The sequence below is a fragment of the Buteo buteo genome, chromosome 19 (assembly GCF_964188355.1).
Source record: "Buteo buteo chromosome 19, bButBut1.hap1.1, whole genome shotgun sequence".
Classification (NCBI taxonomy): Eukaryota; Metazoa; Chordata; class Aves; order Accipitriformes; family Accipitridae; genus Buteo; species Buteo buteo.
In genome coordinates, this window is record NC_134189.1 from 21,099,446 (window position 1) to 21,120,120 (window position 20,675).

The window sequence follows — 20,675 nt, forward strand, 5'->3', positions numbered from 1 at the left end:
TTTTGAAAACTGTTGTTCCAAGAAGTAGAAATTTATCACTGGGACTTGGCCCTACACTTACTTTCACAGCAACAACAGTTTCAGCCACAGGGGTTCATATTTCCAGTAACAATTCCCAACAACTCAAGGCATCTCCTCGCCGGAGAAAAAGAACCCTTGCTTTGCATTCCTGCTCCCCTTACTCTTCTGCTGTGTCTGAACATCCCCTCCGATATCTTCAGCTGACAGACCTTCTTCACACCTCGTTGTCACCAGTGTGTAACAGTCTCCTTAGAGGTAGCCGTGCTTTGGTACAAGGTGAAACAGTTTGCACATCCACAGGGCTGATCCTATTGAGAGTCAGAACTCGTGAAAAGCACCTGCATTACCTGGCAACGCTAAGGTTTTGCTAAGGAAGTCAAATCAGCGTTTCCTTAGACGCGATGACCTACCAAGCACTTCATGCTGCCTCTTCCCCGGTCCCTCTCCCACCCCAGTGAAGCCGAGGGCATTGCTGCACCACGCAGCTCCCTCGCCTAGCTCCAGCCCAGCCACAGGCAGGGAATTTCTTGTCTTGGACAGCGCGGCAAGCAGGCCCTACCGTTTTGGTGATGGTTCGGCCACGCAGCTGCCAGGCCCAAGCCGGTGCTCCTGCTGGGGCAGGTACCAGCAACCTCCTGGCCCGTAAGAGCCTCACCAGTAAGCGCTCATACACTCCTTCTCTCACAGCAAAGGAGACCAGGAACTCAGATTTTCAGATGTCATTCATGTTAATCTCTGCAATATACACACAATTCCAGCCCATCCCGTGCCATGCAAAGACAAGACATCTTTCTCACTGCAAAAAAATCCATTTTTGTATCTGAAAGGAACAGATTATCTACCTTCCTCCTGCAGAGGAGGCAAAAAAGCATCCCTACTGGCTGCTAGAGGGTGTCAGGACAGCGGAGATGCTGAGTTTAACACTACATAACAGGATAAACAGAGAAGGCAAGTTTGAGTACTATGTGCCATGCCTGCAGACAAACAAAAAAACCCACCCCAACAAAAAGCCCACACAGAACCCAAAAGCACACCAGTCCCCAAACAAGACACACAACATACTGCAGAACGAAGCAGAATATCAAGTAATAGCTTTCTTGTGAGATGGGGATAAGCAGACATTAGAACCGCTCACAAGTTTGTAGTTCATTAGGACTTAGAAGTATTGTAATGTGTTAAACCATCATCACCTATTTTCTCTTCACAGCCAGTCACTTTTGGGTAAAAATAAATTTTTTTCTGGTCCAGTTTTACAATGTGGAGGGTGAAGAGGAAGGTAGCAATACGAACACAAAATAAGCTCTATGCATAGGTTACAGACTTGCTTTTTGCACAATTTTCAGCAACATGTTTTTCCCCTTTTGCAATATATGGGTAAATACTGTATCGATTGTTGTGGGAATTTTCTAAGGCAATGAACAAACAACACTGAAAAACAATCAGATACTGCGGCTACTGTACAGCTATGTGGATAAGAAAATGCTGAATGACCAAAGGACAGTAAATTCTCTTAATTCTGTGCAAATTCCAATAAAAACCCACGAAAAGTTCTGTTTTCTTGAGTTTAATTGGAGCTTTATTACTTAAGCTGTGACTTCACAGTCTTCACCTTCAGCAATTTGCAAAGAGGAGGCATACAAGAAAGGTTACAACACTTAATGGAAGGGACTCCCTACTGAACAAGGGGGAAGGGGCAATCCCAAGGCAGAAAAACTGGGAGCGTCAATTTGTTCTCAAGTCTCATGTGAGGACTCCTGGAAAAGGCTGATTACTTGAAAGAAATCAAGGAAATAAATTTAGGAAGCAAAACCTGGGATTAAAGTGAGCTGGAACCAGAAAGAGACAAACACCAATGGCAAAATGCAAATAAACCAAGCAGAGTAAATCCAGACAGAACCCAAACAGTAACAGAGGCTGAATGAATAAATAAAGTCCCTAGGATTAAACCAGATTTATGCTGCCACTCAGCTTCTTCAACAGACATATAAAGCTGTAACTGATGGTGGCATGGTGGCTTCAGCCTCTGCTCCCCTGAAGCCACTGTCCAACCAGGTAGAAAAATAAAGGTCTAATTCACTGGAAATTCTTTCATTTACAAAACTAATGGAATAGGGTTTGTTTTTATGCTTCTGTGTCAACTTCCGATTTATCTTCGACTCCATTCTGCTCATCTTTCATTTCTGCATCCTCAGTGTGGCTGGTTTGAAGAGTGGCAGCTGACTGAACAGAGAGACAAAGAAAATATATTCCTTTGTTATACAAAATTGCTAGCATTTGCGAACAGTACCACAAACATTATTTGATTCTTATCACTTGGATACCTGGTCTCCCTGCAAGACTAAACTAAGATATCAGGACCTTCAGCCAAGAGAAACCAAAAATTTCTTTGCATTTTTTCTGCATCTAAGAAACAAGAAGCCATTTAGAGGAGGCTGAGAAATAATACTGGCATCAGATTGCTACGATTCATAACGTGGTGTGCAACACGCTTGGCACATATAAGAAAGTGTTTTCCCACAAACTGAAATTCATTTAGGAAGTTTCTGCACAGAAATGCTTTTGTCCTGCTTCAATTTCAATGCGATTCAATTTCAGCAATTCCCATACCCTGCCCCACCCCCAACTTGTATGAGGCACACTTGGACTCAAGATAGGAAGAAACATCTTTGTTGGACAACTGTCACTTGGATGTCCTCTGTAAGAGCTTAGCTGGAACAAAACCTAATCTGACAAGGTGGCTGCTCTAAAAGCCCCCTCCTTGCTGTATCTTCCAGGTGTTGAAGGCAGAGTGCCATGTGGTAAGGGTCCGAGGTCAGTTTTTACAACAGGACATAACCTGCACATCCTGACCTTAAAATAATTTTCTAACACAGTAAAGGGAGGTAGAAAGGTCATGTCCTGCTCATCTCAAAAGATAGTGCAATGAAATGGCTATTCCACCTGTCAGCTGAGCACCCTGAACCATCTGTTTTATTGTAAGGTTAGAGGGGAACCAAACAAGAACAAGGACGGACATAAGCATGCACTGTTGGGGGAAGGAGGGGAATAAGAGGGGAAAAAGGGGCGGAATCCTTAAACTAAAATGTTCCATCAACTTAGCTGCAACAAGAAACCACAGCCAAAGAACATCCAGGCAAAGGTCAACCTTTCATCCTTAGAAGCATTCTGTGAAGCATGCGAGAGCAAAGTCTCCTCTCCACAGAAAATCTGTTAGCTAGCAATCCTGCACTTAAGATATGGTGATAAACATCCTGACCTTTAAAAATTCACACTTTACATATGTGAACTATTTGAATTCATGAAAAGAACTACTGATGCAAGAGTGGCTGTCAAACTTCAACAGACCATAATATATGCAGATGCCAGGAATTTCAGAACTATATAGTCCAAGCTGCTTTCTTAGCAATAAAGATGACAGCTTGGTAAACAAACCCTCTTCTCCAGAACTCTTGAACTTCTCCCACCAGCACTAACAGAGAAACTGTTGGAGCTCAAGTAAGGCAAGATGATAAATGAATTAACAGGAAAACATGTTTTCTCACAAGAAAAATCCCCAAGACTGACCTAGGGAGTAAGCGTCCTTTGTTTACAGTTCCATGTTCCATCAATCGCATTTCAATTAAAACCACATCAATTTCAAGTAGGCCAGATGGTTCCGAGAAAAAACAATGTAAACACATGCATATTCCCATAATCATCTATACTATTGAGAATAATGAACCAGGCCAACAGCATCCTGGCCTGTATCAGAGATTGTGTGGCCAGCAGGAGCAGGGAAGTGATCATCCCCCTGTACTCGGCACTGGTGAGGCTGCACCTCTAATACTGTGTTCGATTTTGGGCCCCTCACTACAAGAAAGACATTGAGGTACTGGAGCATGTCCAGAGAAGGACAACAAAGCTGGTGAAGGGTCTGGAGCACAAGTCTTATGAGGAGCATCTGAGGGAACTGGGGTTGTTTAGCCTGGAGAAAAGGAGGCTGAGGGGAGACCTTATTGCTCTTTACAACTATCTGAAAGGGGGCTGTAGTGAGGTGGGTACTGGTCTCTTCTATTAAGTTAAGTAGTGATAGGATGAGAGGAAATGGCGTCAAGTTGCAGCAGGGGAGGTTTAGGCTGGATATTAGGAAAAAATTTTCACCAAAAAGGTTGTCAAGCACTGGAACAGGCTACCCAAGGAAGGGGTTGAGTCACCATCCCTGGAGGTATTTAAAAGACACGTAGACGTGGTGCTTAGGGACATGGTTTAGTGGTGGACTTGGCAATGTCAGGTTAACGGTTGGACTCAATGATCTTAAGGGTCTTTTCCAACCTAAATGACTCTGACTCCGTAAGCTGATTCTATCCGAAGTAGATGGGAAAATTTGAACTAAGTGCCATGTCTTTGCAGTATCCCAAACAGTCTGCAATACAAAGACTGTGAGTCTGCCTTTTGCCAAGGCTACGACTCTGCCAACTGTCTTAGGGGTTGAGGTTTACATTTTGAAAAGCACAAAGGCAGCCCTTTTGTACTTTTAGTGGCTATAGCTTGTTTCAGCAATCCACTTTTCCTCTCTGAACAGCAGATCTTGCTGTGTCCCAGACCTAGCACAGGAAGCCAGATTCCGAGCAGCTATGCTAGCTGAAAGGAACCTGCAGAGCAGAGCCTGACAGCTCACAATTAAAACCTGCAATTTCAAAAGATGCCCAACAGTGAAATAATTCTAGTTTAGTTGCTGTATCTTTTATCTTCCTGAGATTTTTCATTAAAGCCTACCAAAAATTAAGGAACAGTGTGGCTATACAACACAATGACTAAAAGGACAGAATACTTTTTTCCAGGCTCCCATAAGCAAGGACTGTTGACAACAAGCTGCTTTAGCCAAATACATAACTACATGGACAATGACACTTTCCTTGCAGAATAAGTGGGGAATGTCTGCATTTATGTGTTTGTTTACACTCCTCCATAAGAAGCAGAACCAAATCCATAGAACTACTGCTACTCTTTAAAGAGAAAAAGAAAACCAAAAAACCACACAACCAAAAAGCCACAAACGGAACAGCTTGTCCACCAAACCATCCAGTTAGGGGTGATTGCCCTATGCTTACTATATGACTACTGTAGCAGAGTAAGAGATGATGAATGGAATACATCTCCCATTGTCTCTGGTAGATAAACTGATTTCAAATGTATCTCATTTTGGAAGATTTGCAGAGGGGGAGAAAAAGAGAGGTGTGTGAAGTGTTTCATGTAGGAAATTGTCAGCCAACAGTCTGAGATGGTGGAATTGTGAGGATATGCTCATCTGAGGACAGGGGGCCTCCGGCCAGACTCACTGACACAGTAAACCACAGGAAACTGACATACCAATGTCTGACAATTTTTTAGATTCTCGATGCATATTCTGGGAAGGTGAACACAAAGATCTGTGAAAATAACCTCACAAGATGCAAACTTCTGCACTTCCCAGCGTTACCGAGAAAATTTGGGTCTGATATAAATCCCAGATTTGTCTTGGAAGTTACGGGTTTACCTAGTCCTTCTGGACCATCAGATTTAAGGAAAACAAACAGCACATTTTCTTAGGATGTGTGATTCTCACCAGTAACTTTGAACGTTTCTTGCTGGCTGATACAACCTTGTTACAACTTGTATTCAAATATTGCCTTTGTTCACTGAACTAGTATTTACTAAAATTCTAGTGAAAGCTTAGTAGGAAAACTGTCCATACAGTAGAATAGTGAATCTTCTGACTGCCTGAATTCTGACACTTCATAATCAATCTGTGACATTTGAGACGGAGAGCATCAACCACATCGTAATGTCTCCATGAAAAGCAAGATGGTCTTAGTAGATAGGCCACCCAGGCACCAGAACAGACCGTTCTTTAGAACAATCAGTTCAAAGAGAATAGGTGCTTTTTTCAGTTCTTGAACGTTATCATATTTGCATCCCATCACTTCAATTGCCTTCTGATTAGCACTGGTCTGTTGCAAAAATCAGTTGAAATAAGGAGAAGCTTTCTGTGCAATGCTTGGTACTGCTAGTGGTCTTGTTCAAACAAGACGGCCTGATCATTTTGATTGTTGGCTATTTCCAGGCTTTCCCCCAGAGGAAGCTACTTGAGTGTTTTCCCACTATATTTATCTGTACTAAGAAGTAAGCTGAATACCCAAAACACTATTCCTTGTCTAACATGTGACATCACCTCTTGTAATCTTCTGGAGTAGTGTTAATTACCTTTAAGTCTTTGTCTGCAAGCCTTTGGAACATGTTGGCGTACATCTTTTTCTCTTTCTCATGCTGCTCCCGTATTTTTTGCTGACAAGTTACCAGTTGCACTTTGGCAGCTTTGTTACTTGGATAAAGTTGTATCACCTTCTGGAAATCTCCCCGGGCCAATTCAAAGTCATTGACAGCCAAGTGCGCTTCTCCACGCCGGAAGAGGCCTTTTTCATTGTTGCTATCCAATTCAAGTGCCTGCATTAAAAAACAAAACAAAACCACATTCAAGAATAATTTTTCTTTTTTTTAAAATAAGAGGCAGTCAGAACACCAGAGACTGCTAGAAACTGTACCTTCCGAAGTAGATTTATGAGTCTTATCAGGGCTTACTAATAAGGCGAGTTGAAGACAGCTAAAGTAAGTTCAGAGAGGGCTGAATATAGTAGGATATTTGACAGAGAAGCAGCAAGTCTAAGATTTAGTCCTGGCTCTATTCCAGCTCTTTGAAGGACCTTTGCCAACATGACTACCTTCACCACATCTCAGTGTTTCTAACTTCTAAATACTTGAATACTCTCAATGTAGCAGGAATTTAGTAAAAGATATTCAAAGGACAATAACTATGAAAATAACCTGTTGGATATTTTTACAGTGTGTATTCAGTACTACCCAACTGCCACCTGACAAGAAAGGCCAAACGCCACATGGGCTGGTATCCCTCAAATTGTTAAAGCAAGAGATAAACTGTCAGATTGCTTGTGCAGCTTAAAAATAAATAAACCCTTACTACCTTGTTGCAGTTCTCCAAAGCCTGGGAGTATTCCTTCAGCTTGAGATGGCACATAGCTAGATTAAGGTGAGCAGCAAGCCTCAAGCTTCTGGCTTTTGTATCCTCCTCATCAGAGAGTCCTGATTCATGCTCCAGCCATGACACAATCTTCTTATACTGCAATGCTGCCCGTTTGTATTTCCCCTCCTGTAAACAAGGCAATTCAATTATCACACAGCTCATCACAGTAACTTTTATCTCCTTCTTGCCCCTTCTGCTTACCTTGAGCAATAGATCTGGAAAAAATAACTCAATCAGAAAATAACTTCTATCATCAAAAATATACTACTTCTGAAAGCCATTCCTCCATAGGATCAGAAAATCTTTGGGAATACCTACTGGTTCCCCCACTAAAGCTAGGGGTATAGGCCAGCATTGATACTTCACTCTCAACTCCCACCTTATATTCAACTTTCGATACAAAACAAGGAAGAAGGGGCATTTTCAAAACAGCACAACTACTGCTATGTCATGAAGATAATGGGGAAAGTCTGCCTTTAGCTGGTCAAATTATTTGAAACAGCTTCTCCACACTTCTCTACCCAAACGAATGTGGTTCATTCACAGCACTGACTTAAATACTGTAACCCTGGTGCCATTCAATATATGCCCCGAAGTTATCTGTAGGTACAGTAAACAGCTCAGAGAGAACTAACTCCCTGCAGAGTTAGTTCTTTGGATATTCCAACTCTGAGGCTTTCTTTTTTTTTTTTCTTTTTTCTTTTAAGACACCTTCCCCTCCAGTCCTCCCTGTAAAACATCACAGACAATACCATGAACACCACTCTGAAATCACAGAAGCTGCAATCATCATTATCAGCTCATGACATGAACTAAGAAATGCTATTATTACTTGGGGACTGTAATTTACCTTGAAGTACTGTGTGCCTCTCTCCTTCACAATGCAGCTTTGTTCCAGCTTCTCATCTGTGTTCATTTCCCAAGACTCCTTAGCCTACCCAAACAGGAACAGTTGTAGTCAATGATACAACTTCTGGGCAAACCAAGTGGCTATGCTGCTTCCCACTAACAGTATGGCAGAGATAGGTTTGGCAAAGCAGAGTTTTGCACTGCTACTGGAAACTGGGCTAGAGCAGGAGAGACACTGACAGCCATGGACAGAGTTACAGTAAGAACAAGGACAATTTCAGCCAAGAGCTCCCAGCATGTCATCATCTCTGACAACAGTGGCTTCCCTATTTCAGATCAACATTCAAGGATTCCATCATCCTTGTTTAAGCTGCACCCATACTTCTTCCCCCACTTCCCAATCTCTTTGGGACTTCATCTCTTGTTCCTACCTTTTCAAAGCTTTTGAGTTTCACTTCATACTGTAGCTCTGCATCTGGAGGGATCTGAAATTTCTCCTTCCCAGCACTTCCAAAACCATAGCTGTAAGATTGGGGGGGGGGTGGGGGTGGGGGTGGGGGTGTACAAAACAAAACAACAACAAAAAAAAGAGTTCCAAAACTATCCAGCCAGCCATATGTGCTATATAGGAAGCTGGAGGGAAAAACCACATGCAAATCTGGGATGCCTATACAGCATTATTACAAGACATAAAGGCTTGAAGAATTCTGGGTAGTATTCTAAAATTAGCACGGACAAGGTAGAAGAAAGCTGGAGAAACCTGGGGTTAATTTTGTTAATCTCTAGGTTACCAGTTAACTTCCTTTTAACTTCACATAAGCTTAAAAAAAAACCCCAAAAACAACAAAAAACCCCCCTCCCTCTATCAAGGAAAAAAAAGACTTTCAAGTTATACACATCTTGCTTCATATTCATTGTCTGAGACTGTTTTCTTCAGAGCATCTGTATTTTAGTACTGCTCTCAGAAAAGCAAAGATAACAATAAACACAGAGATTAAGTGAACAGCTGTACGCTTAACACACTGCCAATCAGCTGATAAACAGTAAATGCCTATAGAAAGGTTCTGTGTTGCAATTCCAGTAAGAAGTTGCATATTAGCAGGAAAACGCTCAAGATCAGATTGCTTTGCTTTTCTTCTCCCTTCAGGTTCAGTTCCAGTTTAAAAAACTTAAAATAAAAACTGAAATGAATTAAAGTTTGATGGAAACAATCAGTGCAAACTCCACTTGTTTCAGATGTGTTCTCACTGTAAAGAGAAAATTCTGCTTATATCCAAGACTGTTTGAGTTTACAATATTGGACGGTCATACCTCTCAGTTAGCTGTTCTAAGTCTCAGAGAGTTCTCATAATGGTCCAAGGTTTGGATATAACTTTGCCTTGTATCTCACAGGAATCTTGAAGGTCTTCTTCCAAAAGGCTTTCAGAAGACCAGTGAATGTTTTCCACTAACAAAAGATTTCTGATAGTTTTTACTAACCACATCACCTAAGGACTAGCTATCTGGTCACACTGGGCTGCTCAGAAGGCTCTTCAGCTCTTTTCCTATTCTGAGGCTGTTCTTTAGGTATCTGTATATGCACTGCTTTATAGTAAGTACTGTTTCTTTAAGAGGTACCACAAAAATGTAAGTTAAAGAGAGCAACAGTATTTTTTTTTTAACATTCACCAAGACCAACACTATAGAGACTTAAGTAAATTTCTTTTGGAGTGCTACTACTTCACATCCAAGTGGCAAAGCAATCTTAGCTCTGTACTTCTCATACATCACACTTTTGGGACTAATCAGGTTTTTACTACAGCACTGAAAAAAGCTGAAGAGCATTATAACAAAACACTTCATTCTGGCCAGCTGCTTAGTATAAGCCCTTTGAGTATCAAAAGATCAGAAACAGCATACTTGGGTTTGAGATAGAACACGGATTCCTCAGATTTCTCCATTTTTTGAATTGCTTTCTCCAGACCATGAGGAAGATCATAGTTGTCACCTTCTCCGATCTCAAACCGCAATTCCCGCCTGTCAAAAACACGATCTCCATATCGGCCTTCAAACTGGACTGGTAACATAAAACAGAACAACCCAGAGAAAAATCAGAACATATCTATCTATGGTAAGGTGCACGTAGCACAGGCAATACAGGGAGTACCAAAACCTCCTAAACAGTCTTTTCTCTTTTAACAGCTACCTATGCATGGCAGCTACTGGCAACAAATAGAACTGCTGCTACTAGCAGTTGCTACGGCTAATAAACACTTTTTTTGTTCATCTGTGTTTTGGGTTTTTTTTTCACTCCAACAAGTGCCAGAACTATTTCCCTTCTTGTTCCTTAGCAAATGGAAATACTATATTATATCAGACTCATCAAGCTTTCATGATCAGATAAGCACTTTATCTGATTCAGTATCTCTGGAGAAGACAGTTGCTGCTGGAAAATGTAGACCTCACTAGAAATAAGAGAATGAAAGCTTACTCTAGGTTGTTAAGTTACTCGGTAAAGGAAAGAGAAGCCATGTATTGCTCTCCCTAGTTGTAGATTGGGAAAAAGGTTCTGCCCTCTCACATGGTAAACCCATTTACTATTTGTGTAACATACTTACTCTCTACAAGCGCACCCTCGTTGGGCTTGGAGTAGCCTTCCCCTTTTTTACGGATTCTTCGGATGATGCCACCGTCTTCATCATCAGTGAGGTCCTCCCCCTTGAACTCAAAAAGTTCTATCTGTGGAGGGAAGAAAAGCCGTGCATTTATTCTCTTCACATCAGTTCAGTAACTCACAGGATTTGTTCTCCAGAGATCTTTGAAACTATAACTGTTCAGGAAGCCACTATCTTAGTTAATGTCCTGCAAGGTATTAGATAGCCTAGGCTAAGAAGATGCTGTATTCAGTAGATACTGGATGGAAACCTACGGAAGAGTTTCAGATTATATTCAGTCCTTTACGCCTTCTTCTCCAGCAATCCTGGTCCCCCAATACTACGAATTAGATCCTTTAACTGAAAGGACTGTGAACCTGGCTTCTGAATAAAGCTTACATGAGCCACAATGCTTGGGGACTACTGCAAAAAGAGATTCTGTTGGTTTCTTTAATAGTATTTTTACTAATGTCTGCAGGCAGAAGTATGGATAATGGTTTTTGGGCTTGAGGTTTTGTTTGGTTTTTTTAATGAGGGAAAACACCTTTTGAACACATTAAGCCAGGAAGAATTTGCTCCCAGCTGCCACTCTGTCGTGCTACCACACTGATCAGCAGCTGTCATTCCCTCTTACTCTACAGTCAAGTAGAGTCACCAGTAGTGTCACTGCATCCAAGGGCCGGAGAGATTTGTAAGTAATGCAAGGACAAAAAGAGCAGGAAAATGAAATACAAAGATGCAATCCTTATCCTTAAGTCCTGATTATACCCTTAATTCCATCTATGGTCAAATTCAGATCAACTTTAAAGTGCTTGGAATGGAGCCCAAACTGATTCCAAATGCTTGTCCTGCAATATTAAAAGAAATTCAAGAATACCTTTTCAGACTTCAGCTATTCCCCACCTGTTTCTTCATCCTCCTACTCTTGGGCCACAGGACAATAGTTCAAGACTTCTGTGTCATTTTCCCTTGCATGCCTGAACAGAGTTAGTGTTCTTTTTACGTTTTTGGTGGGGGGTTTTTTGTTGTTTGGTTTTTTTTTGTTTTTTTTTTTTACATTTCCCCCTCTTGTCATTTGCCTTGTCATTGTGTATTGTGGGATCATTTCAGAAAAAAATTATTTCCAGGAGAATGATAAAACAACAAAACCATGATCTGGCCCACATTTAATCTGAAGTTATGGCTGCAATGAATTCTTTAGAATTTTTAAGAGCTGGTGTTATTGTAGGAGATAACTATCCAGCCTGAATCTTTACACGCCCTCCCAAGTCTCTAATGCAAATCATAGTGTGAAGTGGGAGTACCATGATAAGATGGAAAAATAGTCTAGTCACAAAAGAAATTTGTGTTGCTGCTATGCAATTAAGAAAAATAATCTTTTGCTAACCTATGTTTGAGTAAAACAATAGTAAAAACAGCACAAAAGAGCAAGTCATTATTATGAGCATTGTTTAGACTAAGTACCTTGTTTAAAAAAAAAAAAAGTTCAGGGCTAATGCTGCAGAGGTTCATGACACTGGATTTAAGATACCTGGAATGCAAAAGGAATTGAATATTCACCAGTACAAAGAGTATTTCCACTTCGTATTTTGATGGATACTTAATAACAAGTAATATTCTGGTCTTTCTCTTCAGTCTGTCTGAAGCAAGCTAAGTCATTCTAGAACATCCCACTGATGATCACAGAGGTTCCTGGCCCCCCCCCCCTTTTTTAACCTGAACAACAGTATTCTACTGAAGAATCTATTTATATTGCTCAGCAAAAGCAATCATGAGGAAGAAAAAACAAACGAACAAACAAACAAAAAAAAACCCACCCCCAAAACACCAAACCATAAGACATCCATTATTTCAGGTCATAATGAAATGCTGATGTGGTGATGACATAGCTACAAAGTCTTTTAAGTTTTAGAGGGCCCTTTTTAAGGCAACTTGGACAAATTTTGGTAAGGTGATGGCACTTGCAAAGGAACCATGCTAACATTGCTTTAAATAATAAAAAGGAAACCAAGGAGCAAGACAGAAGAAAGTGGAAGCTTAAGAGATTTTAAATGCCCAAGAGTCATACTAGTCAGAAATCACTCCTACCTAATAGAACTTAGGAAAACTTTCTGGATCTAAGTTCCATCCCACCGTCCCCCCCCCAGTTCAGGACACACCCAGCACTGCTTATTTGTTGTAGCCAGTCATCTGCAGGCCATTTTGTTAAGGAAGCACAAAACCATCATGGGCAGCTTCAGTGCTTTTCTTTCTTTCTCCCTTTCCTCCTCTAATACTACTGCTCAGGCAGGCATTAGGGGATACAAGGGGCCATGAATGAAACACTACTTTTATTTAAACAGTACCTAGAAGATGGACAGGTCAGACTGACATCATTAAGAAAAACCTAGTGGGAAGTGAATAATCTGGATGACTGTATGAGAGAGACTCACTAGTACTCTCATGAAACAAATCCTGTCTTGCAATTAGTGCTTTTATTTATCAAAAAGTTAGGTATTATCTCTTGTTGCAGGACAACAATGTAGCATCCTGTGTACTAGCGCTAAGCCCTTAAGAATGCATTATTATGCTGCCAAGGTAGAAGGTCTTGAGCTTTGAGACACTGTGCGTGGACAGTAAAAAGCAGAGAAGCTGAACTTCTTCAATAATTGCTACAATGAAGTTCTGTTTGTTTTTTCCTTTCCCTCAACCAAAATGAAGGAAGCAGAAAAAGGTGGAGGGGTAGGGAAAAAAAAACCAAAAAACATTAGAGTTTGCATTTGAATCATCAGGTCAGAACACAGTAAATGTGTTAGTGTTTTTATCTGCCCTTTCAATCCTGCCCTATATTACACTCAGTATCACTCGCATTTGTGCAAAGCACACATCATTCCAAGCACGTGTAGTTTGATCCAATATAAATAAGCCATGAGTATCTTCAGATTTATATGTTTAAAAAATAATGTTTAAGAACAGCTTTGCAAGATACTATTTTTCAACAGTCAACTGCAGAAATAATGGCATTAATTTTGATGTACTCAAAATGAGTAAGTTCTCATCCCTTAGTAGCTTGGGATACTACCTGCTGGCAGTAGGTTTTTTAATACTTCCGCACAAAATACATCCTTAATGCTAGTACTCACAAGTTCAGGGACAAAAGAAATGCAAATACACTATCCAAATGTAATACAAATACAATATCCAACTATGTTTAATTTACCCTTCTTAACAGATGCTCATTGTTTCCATTAAAATCTAAACAGGCTTTCAGTCCCTAATCCACAAGCTGTTTTTACCTTCCCGAGATATTAGATATTCAATCTTAGAGCAATCATCAGAGCTTAAAAACTTTCCTTATGCCCCCAATGTAGGAGTCCACTCCATTGATTAAGTATTTTAGAACGAAGTAATTTTAAAAATCACACTTAGGAAGAGTCCATCTGCCCTCTCTCAGGTGCAATTGATTTTTTTCTTGGAAAATTGAACTGTTTCAGTGATAGCAAAAATATATCCTCCCAAAACACTGTTTAGACTGTTTGTCAGAGCATGCTCCAGAACAGCTTTAATATCATCCTGTATGGAAAAACCAAACCCTAGTCTCAGCACTCTGAGCAACCACTGACACTACTAAAATAATGCACAAGACACAGCAGCTATTTCCACCCCCTTTTGGGAAGGTGATGGGGGGGGCGGGGAAGATGCCTTAAAGATCACTAGGAAACAAGTTCTGTCCTCTGCTGGTGACGTTAAGAAATACCCATGCTAATCAGCTCCATGCTCACCAAGACATGCAGCTCACCTCCGAGGAGACCAGCTGTCCACGTGAATTGTAAAACTAATGTTACCCAGACACCAAACTCAAGACTGCTCAATCTGTCACAGGGACCAAGTGTGTACAAATTACTTTCTATGATCTTAAGATTTATCAGTGTAACCTGGATCCACAGACAGACTTTGGTAATCAACAAACAACTTGAATCCAAACTGTTCTTATGGTGCTTTAAGGCTTATTAAAATCCACAGCTCTACAGAAAACAGAGTTCATAGTTGCAGGGCTGTTCAAATACACTTTATATTCTAGCAGTTTATATGGGCTAATTATCTCTTCTCCCCCCAAAAGCTCATAAAAGATTGCATTAATATTGCAAAGACAACACAAAAAAAGTATGAAAAATATATTACTGAGGACATTAATTACTCTTTCTGCTGTTGAAAACCTCATAATGTTTAACATAAGTATCACTACTTTGAGTATTATCAAGTGGAAAGAGGATTACAGATTTTGTTTTTTCAACTGGTTCAGAGTCTGCCACTGAGACAGTCTGCTCTCCCAACCTGCACTCTCCTACAGTGAATCATTCCGTAACTGTAAAATTAAAACTATGAACGCTGGAAAACATTCAAGTATTTTAAAAAACTCCAAAATAAGGGAACCTGAGCCATTGCTGATCAGCTGCAGCCAGACTAGAACTCTATGCTTTGCCCACATTACCCTAATTGACCATATTTTTCTCTTCAGAAAACCTAACATTCCTGTTTTGAAAGGATACTACATCACACATTTTCTACAGTGAAATATGATTTTTGTTTGTTTTTCAAGCATACAGCTTTAGTGACCACCTCTCACTTACCTCAAAAATCAGTGTAGCATTGGGAGGTATCTTTGGGGGGCTCCCAGCTGAGCCATAGGCATATTCTGGTTTACATGTAATCCGACAGATTTCACCAACCTTCATAGTTGCCACAGCAATGTCCCATGCTTTGATCACCTCACCTATGCAAGTCAAATTTCAGTCACACGATTGCTAGGCATACATGAAAGGCGTGATCAGCTGTGAAACTGAGCATCATCACTTTTATTATACAAAAGCTAAGACAGAGCAGAAATACTGAAAGACTTGGGCTCACTCTGATTTATGTACATCAGTTTTAACCCTAATCAAATTATAAAGTTACCTGGGGACCCAAATTTGGTTAAATTTCTTCATTCTACGTGTACTGATTCTTTTCCTCCCCTTACCTCCTCGCCTATAGAGAATACAAGTCATCTGAACAGAGCAGCCTGAAGCACTTGGCACAATCTCAAGTGCGAGGAAATAACAATAAACTCTTCAAAGAGGAAGGTCTTAGGGTGAGAGATTGCCTGCTCGTATTTTGAAAACAATCCAAAACAACAAGCCTTTTCTCTCTGTACTTTTATCAGTTGGCAAAGAGCAGCACGAGTGGTAACTAAGTTACATGCACTTGTAACAGAAATGTGGAGGAAAGCAGAAGTACTATTCCTTCTAAAGTCTAAAGTGAACAGAAGCTGGATCCTCAAGTAACAAAATCCTATCTCTCACTCAAGCTCTCCTACTTGCTGGTCCTTTCAACTTAATCAACCAGCCTTCCTATTAGTCTTAGTATTAATAGGTACACTTCATATCATCTCAAATTTCAGTACACTGCAGAATTTATCTCCCAAATAAAAAAGCAGCAGGTAAGGAACTACCAGGGGCAGCTCAGATTGAGTAATAAGATTTACTGGAACAAGGATGTTTCGATTTTTGCATTCAAAAAATGAAGGCTTTTGATAATGAAGAGATGCACTGCTTCAAGATTCATAGTTGGGTTAATTTGGGAACTTAAGGAAAAAGGGAGTAGGTTTCATCATGCTGCAGCTGACAGCTGCCCCTGTGCACCTTGTCCCAGTATCTGGTCACAATTAAGTACTCCTGAATTTGAGTCTTTCCCAAAAAACCAACCAACAAAATGTACATTCTGGCTATTTAACTACCCTTTATCACTACGCTTCAAAGCAAATTTGCTCCCCTGGAGTGCTTTGTCTGAGGCCCATGTATTCTTCAGCAGGCCTCATCACAGGGCTACACAGTTTTCTCATTAAGAAAAATCTCAGAGCTGTTCTGATTGGGCCATTCTAAGAGAATAAACCTTAAGCTCTGAAAACAAGTTTAAATAGCAACTTTAACATGCAAAGGAGCCACACATGCAAGGAAATCCCATCTCAGTTATTACCAAAACTGTTCAATACCAAACACAAGACATACCTTTCCCCAAGTCAAATGAAAATTTGTCTCTCCTGTCCAGACTGGAGTCAAATTTTGTGCCATCAAGGAGCCATCCTGTGTAATGGACGGTCACTTTATCACCTATCATCGGAGACTCTGTCCCACTGCCTTCTCTCTTGACAACCTGAGAAAAACAGCAAGCAACATTAAGATGAAGAAAACTGGGTCTGCCTAGTGGACATTAATTCCATTTACTTAGATCCACGCATTATCATCTTCAGTAGATAAAGGATTTGCAGGTTTACTTCAGTTATCTGGAAATGGACTGACTAGTCTGCCTACAGATTAGCAGTGTTGAAAATGCAGGAACCTCAAGATGGCTCTGCTGTGATACGAGAACTTATCTGGCAACAGTTGGCACCAGCTTACAGATCTCTGCATCTATAGTTAGCCATGTCACTTACCTTTCCTCAGGAAGATTTTAAATGATCTTGAAACTTAATCAGGTAAAGCATTAGGCAGGGCTTTTTTGCATTATTCAAGCACTTTCCTCACCACCACTTTATCATTACCCCTGAGTCTGGTGTTCTAGGCGAAGTATTTAAACAAGAAAGAGCTGGTTCTTTCCATGCAAAGTCTATTCTAACATGTAATCTGAGATTACTCAAGTTAAACCAGACGGTTTAACAAAGGTTAACAGAATCTCACCCCAACACAGGTTAGTTGTAGCAGCCAACAAACTTAACACTTAGGAATTATTATATTGTATTAATTTTGTCTCCCCACAACTCTGACAGAGATTGCCAGCACCCCAATTTCACATACAGCCGCAAGGATTTTATTTTCTTCTCAAGAGGTTCCCCAGCCTAGCTACCAAGACCAGTATCAACTAAATCTACACTATACAAAGAGCAAGATCGGCCAATCTCTCTGGAGTTCATTTGAAATATATATAAAAATAGAGAGTAATACCGACATATCTCATAGGGCAAGGATGTGAAGCCTTGCCCGTAACAGGATTCCTGAAGTTCAAATTTGAGTTTCCTCCAATACTGATTGAAACCACCTAGCTCGGAGCCAAAGCTCTGCATTATTTCAGCTGGACAAAAGGGAACCAATGGAGGACCCTATCTGTCTGCATCTACAGAGATCTGGAAAACATACTGTTCATACAAGATAAACACTTATTCAAGAGCATTTACACAGAAGCATGGGCTGGTGTCCCTCCTTTAAAGAAAAGCTATAAAAATGTCATGCTTCTATACCACTCATGTTTTTCACTGAAGGAAGCAGACCCTTGGGAGCCTCCTTCCCGAATTTCAACTTCTTGCAATCTCCTACTTTGCCTCCCACCATCCCCACAACTGACTCTATGACAGAAATGCCAGCACCCTCCACCCAAAGCTGAGGCAAGGCAGACAGCTTCTGTCAGACTCTTAACAAGCTGAAAGCAGCTCACTGGATGCATAAGAGAGAGAAAAAAAAAACAAAAGAAAACAAAAAACAAAAAACAACCCAGAAAAAAAAATACTACCTGCTCAGTTTCCTAGGGAGAGAATGCTCAGTGCGAAAAGGGATGCCTGACCTCACACAGCACATCATCCTCTTACCCTGCACCACCTCAGTGCTACAGCAGTTATTAGCATTACAGAACTAATCTATTGATTTTTTCCCCCAAGAACAGCAAAAATTGAAGCAACCACTCTCCCAGAGATAAGGAAACACAGACATATGAAAATAACATGAATCTAGTAATCAACCTAAACTACATCATGCTTAGATACATATATATATAAAAAAGCAGATTCAAACTAGTAATTTTAAAGCAGCCGATCTGAAATAACTTCAAAATAATAACTGCATTTAATGGAAATTTACTAAGCTTCTCCAAATGCCATATTCTTGTAGTGTCATACCAAATTATCCAACACCAAAGTAGTGAATATCTCATTTTCAGTATCTATATGATATTATTCTTTTGCATTTATTTCAAGAGACATGTTTCCCTTTTTTCATATACGCAATAGGGCAACCCTATTTTCCATAAGGTTTACATTTCCCTTTCACATGGAGAAACCCGATTTTTCTGTTCATATTGTCATTGCAAGTATTTCTATTTCTAAACGTGAATACTCACACTAGAAATAGTGCAAGCACATTCAGCAATACCAGATAAAAATCTCTGGATACCATTCTGGTACAAAGCTAATGAACAAATAAAAAAACCTCTCCTGCAATCAGTGCAATGATACCAGTACAAAACTGGTGTAAATTAGTTCAGAGTTAGACCCTTGATTTCAACGGGTGTATTCTACACTCTGGCAATTACTAGAAAAATAAAATCCATGAAGGCTGGACTTCATGACCTCTAGTCTTTTGCCTTATCAATTCACAATCTCACCTTTTTTGAGGTTTTCACAACCTCAGTTCTTTTGCCAGTATTTTCTCCTCCCCTCCTTTTAAAAAATTGATTTAAAAAAAATCACCTACTGCTTCTCCATCATCAAAAGGTGGGTAGCGCATGGACTAGGCAGACACTCACTGCCTTTTACCATGCCCGCGGATCTGAGATGCAGGAGACCTGCAGTCAGCTTCCCGGGCAGCCAGGCAGATGAGAACTCTAACCTGATACTGTGCTATGTGCAAAAAATAGAAACTCTCACCAAAGCAGGTTAGCAGGAAACATGGGAAAGCGGAGTATGGAAGCCAACCACACATCTTTGATCTGGTTCCTGATACCCCTCCTGAACTGGAGACAGCGTCTCTATGACGAACCCAGAATTTAAAGCCAGAAGGCTCTGAAGGTTAAAACCAGAATTTTGCCTTTGCTGCGGTGCCGCTTTTCTTCTCCCGAACACCGTAACTCTGAAATTTCGCTGCGGTTAAAAAACGCTTCTAGCGATCGTTGAAGTTTTTAAGCGAGACTACAGAAGTTTCTAGAGATATGGAAATAGGAAATATCTGACAGAGGAAGTCAGTGCAACTCCCCCTCACGGTATAAATTCTGCTACCCTTGTCAACCGACTTCCCAGCACAAAGGAAAGAAGCCAGTCCACCGGCACGCTCGGGACAGGGCACAGACCCCGAGGGCGGCCAGCCCCGCCGCCGCCCTCACCTGCCCGCTCCGTTAACGGCCGGTTTCCCCACCGAAGCCGAACCGAGGGGCGGGCGGCCTTCCCGGCCCCCGCCGCCGGGCTGCGTTTTTGCATCAGGCCCACGTGTGCAATGCACCATCTCAGGTCGGAGAGCCTGCTCCGACCAAGATGGAGAGCCCCGCTTCCAAGACTCTTCCACACGGGCAAAAAAAAAAGCGGGCAGCGCGGCACCAGCGACCGACGCCCGCCGCACGCACGTGCCCTGCCCACACAAGCCTCTCCAATTCCCAGCCCCCCCACAACCACTGCTGGACCGGGACACCCACACCCCCCCCCGCCTCAGCCCCGGGGGAAAAAACCCAACGCAGCGAGGAGCGCCTCTCCCCTCCGCAGCCCCCCCCCGGCTTTCCCGGTGGGCAACCCTCGGGCTCCGGCTCGCCCCGCTGTGGAGGGGGGGGGGGGCAGCGCGTGCGCGGCGGAGGCGGCCTCCCGCCCTCCCCGCGCGCGCCACCGTTCCTATTTAATCGTCAGGGCTGCGCCAACCTGCCGGGAACGGCCTATGGCCCCCCCCCCCCCCCATTCCCCTCAGGGGACGGAACGGGCCCCGCCGCCCTGGGGAGCACCCGCTCGCAGGCGAGGAGGGACGGGAGCCCACCCGCGGTCGCCTTCCCCGCCGGCCCCCGAGTCAGTGCGGGAGGGGATGGGGGGGGGGGGGTGTCCGAGGACGGGGAGCGGCCGCCCGCACCCGCAAGGTACCTTGAGGACGCCCTCATCTCGCTTGGGGGTGATGTCCGCCCCCTCCATGGGAGCCCCGTCCGCTTTCATCTCCTCCGCCGTCATCCCGCCCGCCGCTGCCACCGCTGCGCAGGGAAGGGCCGCCTCACGGGGTGTGCGGGCCGGCGTCGGGACCGGCCTGTGGGGCTTAGCGCCTCGCTGCGCCTCCGGCTCCGAGCAGCGCGGACGGGGGCGGGCGCCGCGCGCCTCCTTCCCTCCTGCCTTCGCCGCAGCGCCGGCTCCCGGTCGGCGGGGAGGA

General features: G+C 42.3%; 1 protein-coding gene across 1 annotated transcript; it reads right to left on the reverse strand.

Moving 5' to 3' along the window:
- Positions 1-1,569: 1,569 nt before the first annotated feature.
- Positions 1,570-20,674, reverse strand: FKBP4 (FKBP prolyl isomerase 4). Its single transcript, XM_075051558.1, has 10 exons — positions 20,399-20,674; positions 16,587-16,731; positions 15,171-15,313; positions 10,525-10,645; positions 9,827-9,983; positions 8,359-8,449; positions 7,929-8,012; positions 7,019-7,204; positions 6,244-6,483; positions 1,570-2,241 (listed from the first exon to the last, which is right to left on the reverse strand). The coding sequence occupies exons 1-10, from the start codon at positions 20,480-20,482 to the stop codon at positions 2,143-2,145; spliced, it is 1,350 nt and encodes a 449-aa protein (XP_074907659.1). The 5' UTR covers positions 20,483-20,674; the 3' UTR covers positions 1,570-2,142.
- Position 20,675: the final 1 nt, after the last annotated feature.